The sequence below is a fragment of the Callospermophilus lateralis genome, chromosome 15 (genome assembly GCF_048772815.1).
Source record: "Callospermophilus lateralis isolate mCalLat2 chromosome 15, mCalLat2.hap1, whole genome shotgun sequence".
NCBI lineage: Eukaryota > Metazoa > Chordata > Mammalia > Rodentia > Sciuridae > Callospermophilus > Callospermophilus lateralis.
Window position 1 is genome coordinate 72049657 of NC_135319.1, and position 2997 is coordinate 72052653.

The window sequence follows — 2997 nt, forward strand, 5'->3', positions numbered from 1 at the left end:
TCACTCCATTTTGGTTTATGACTTCAAATGTGACTCCATTTTGGTTTATGACTTCATCCTGTAAAACAACCATGCCAAGTAGAAGAGTCATAACTGGGGCAAGATATTCTTTTCCTTTTGCTATAGAAATCTTTAAGAGCACAGAACTACCACACGGAACTACCTAATGGGACATTGTTTCTGTAACTAGGGGTGACTGGGCTAACTGGTTAGGCTTCCCTCCACTTGACTGCACTGTCCTGCTTCTATAACCTGGCTTGCTTCCATTGGCTAGACCCCCTGAACATCCCTTTTGCGATTTTCAGTCTTATAAAAACTGCCCTTGCAATTGTTCTGGTCAGCTGTCACCGGTGTGCTTCAATAAAGGCTTGATTCGATTATACATGAGTGGTCTGGAAGTCAGTGTATGAAACCCTGGGACGAAGCTTTAACAATAAAATTTTCACAGCTATATTTGGCATCTTGAAAGCATTTTCTGGATAAACTTGATTGGAGAAAATCTGTTATATTAGGATATTCATTCAAATATATTTATTCAAATACGATAATATGGTAATTCTGAAGATAGAGTAAGTAAAAGTACTTCCTGCCCGTACAAGTACTTCCTGCCCGTACCTTTAGTGGTCATTGACCACTAAATGTAAGGGCAGGAAGAAGCTGCCAGAGCTACACAGATTCCAGGGCTGGAAGGTTCAGGAAGCCTCCTGTGCTAACTTGAGCATTTCTTACTTTTTGTGTGAGTGTCCACAGAACTCAAGATGTGAAATCTCAGGGATGTATTTACATCAAAGCAAAGTGCACCCATCTCCACTCCCCAAATCCCAGGCATTCACTCTATAACCTTCAACTACCACCAGGAGGGATTGTCAGGTGAGGAGGCTGCAGGGCAGTGGGATAAGGCACCCAGCCACTGCAACAGGCGGGCTTCACTGCACATGGGATTATGGAGGTGAAGCCACAGAATATACTGGTCTCCAACAGCTGCAACCCACTGTTCCCACAGAAAAAGGTCTGGTCAAAGTGAGCAGCTCAAAGTGAATCAAGTAGACACTGTCTCAAGGGGAGCATCTCCATCTATACTCCAAGAAGGAGAGCAAGTCCCCATTTACATTGGCTTAAGGCAAGTGACTTCCCCATCTACCCTGGCTCAAGTTGAGCGGGTACAAAATGAGCAGTAGAGGGAGGCACTGTGGTCCAGGCCTTGGAGAGGATAGCTACTAGGCTATGGCTCTAGTCCTTAGGCCTTTCTCTAAAAAAAACAAAACTCGCAATTTTTTGAAACAATTTATTATACAATGTTAAAAAAAAAGAAAATGAAAATAAATTTCTCCCAAAGCATGGAAGAAAGGACAAAGAGCAGGGCAGGGGGAAGGAAGTGTCCCAGGGAAACGTCTCTATGATGTGTTCCACAGAGAAAAGTCTCTTAGGATGTGTCTTCGCAGGTGGGGGCAGAGGAGTCTTCTGGTGGATGCAGATGCGCTCCTGCCTGGATCTGAGTGGAGAAGCCTGAGCCCGTCAGCACACCTCACTTCCACACCAAGATGTCAGCATCCGCACAGCTTAGCATCTTCCTGCTGTCCATCAGTTCTGTATGTCTGGACTGGGTGTTTCCACTGGAACCACTCTCTTTCTGGAGAGTGGCCCACGGAAGCAGGGTATGCAGCATAGCTGCCGGAGGCACTTGGCGATCCTCCTCCTCACCCTCTTCCAACCCCAGCTTCTGTCTGGGGGTTGCCTTGTGGAGGTCTCTTGGGAGGGTGAGGGGCTGGGCACTGGCTGAGGCTGGGAGGCTAGGCTGGGAGGCGGTGTGTCCTTGAGGAAGCGGAGTGTGATGGTGGGCACGCTGGCACTTCTAGCAGGCTGCTGCTGCTGCTGCTGCTCACAGGGCAAGGGAAGGGCAGGCTCACTGGGGAACTTCTTGTGGCAGACCCAGGGAGGATCCTTAGGGCCTGGGTAATGCTTGGGCTTCACCTGGACTGTGGAGGCCTCCCTCTGGGTGCTCTGGTGCTGGAGGATGCGGTAAGTGGCCATTGCATCATTGAATTTCCTACTCACCACGGACACCCAGGTGTTATAGTGGTCATAACCCATGTTGATCATAGTTTTCAAGATTGTGAGGTCCGGGAGTTTGGGGAGTACCTCACAAGGAGAACTGGGTGAAGCTTCCTCACCCTGGGTCAGCCATGGGTGCCCCATTACCTGGTCTATGGTGGGCCTCTGCTTGGGGTCCACTTTGAGTATCTCACGGATGAGGCTCTGGGCTTCCTTGGAGACATGTGAAGGAATGATGTACCTTCCCAACTTGATGAGTTTCTTCAGCTTACTATCGGTGCTTGCCTCAAATGGCCATATCCCTGTGAGCATTGCATAGAGGACCACACCCAAGCTCCAGATGTCTGCCGGGGGGCCCTCATATTCTTGATGACAGATAATTTCAGGGGGAACATAGTGGAGAGTGCCAAAGAATTTATTCAGCTTCTTGCCAGCTGTGACTCTGGTGCTCAGGCCAAAGTCAATGAGCTTCACATTGCTGCCGTCGTCCACCATCACGTTCTCCGGCTTCAGGTCCAGGTGCACGATGCCCTTATGGTGGCAGTACTGCACAGCCCGCACGAGCTGCCTGAAGAGTCTGCGGGCCTCCTCCTCCTCCATGCCAGTTTCTGGGATGAAATCCCAAAGCTCTCCCCCACCTGCATGCTCCATGATAAGGTAGAGGTATTTCTTCGTCTCCAGGACCTGAAAGAGATGGATCACATTTGGATGGTCCAAATCCGCCATCATATCTGGTTCAGATAGGAAGGTGAATTTCGTGGCTACTTTTGCCAAGACCTTCACTGCAACCTCTGTCCCAGTAAGAAGATGGCGGGCAAGTTTCAACTGGGCGAAGCCCCCTTCCCCAATGTCCTGCAGGACCATATAATGGTCCGTGAAGGCAGGCTCAGAGCAAGAGCTCTGCTCCTGCAGCGCTACTCTGCTCTGACTACACTGATCTCTCAT

General features: G+C 49.6%; 1 protein-coding gene across 1 annotated transcript; it reads right to left on the bottom strand.

The window, feature by feature from the left end:
• Positions 1 to 1581: 1581 nt before the first annotated feature.
• Positions 1582 to 2997, bottom strand: LOC143381088 (sperm motility kinase 4A-like). The gene has a single exon (XM_076834355.1). It carries the CDS (start codon positions 2995 to 2997, stop codon positions 1582 to 1584), a length of 1416 nt encoding a protein of 471 aa, XP_076690470.1.

Excerpts from the sequence above, each read along its gene's own strand:
- LOC143381088 (XM_076834355.1), bottom strand. The coding sequence starts at position 2,997 with ATGAGAGATCAGTGTAGTCAGAGCAGAGTAGCGCTGCAGGAGCAGAGC.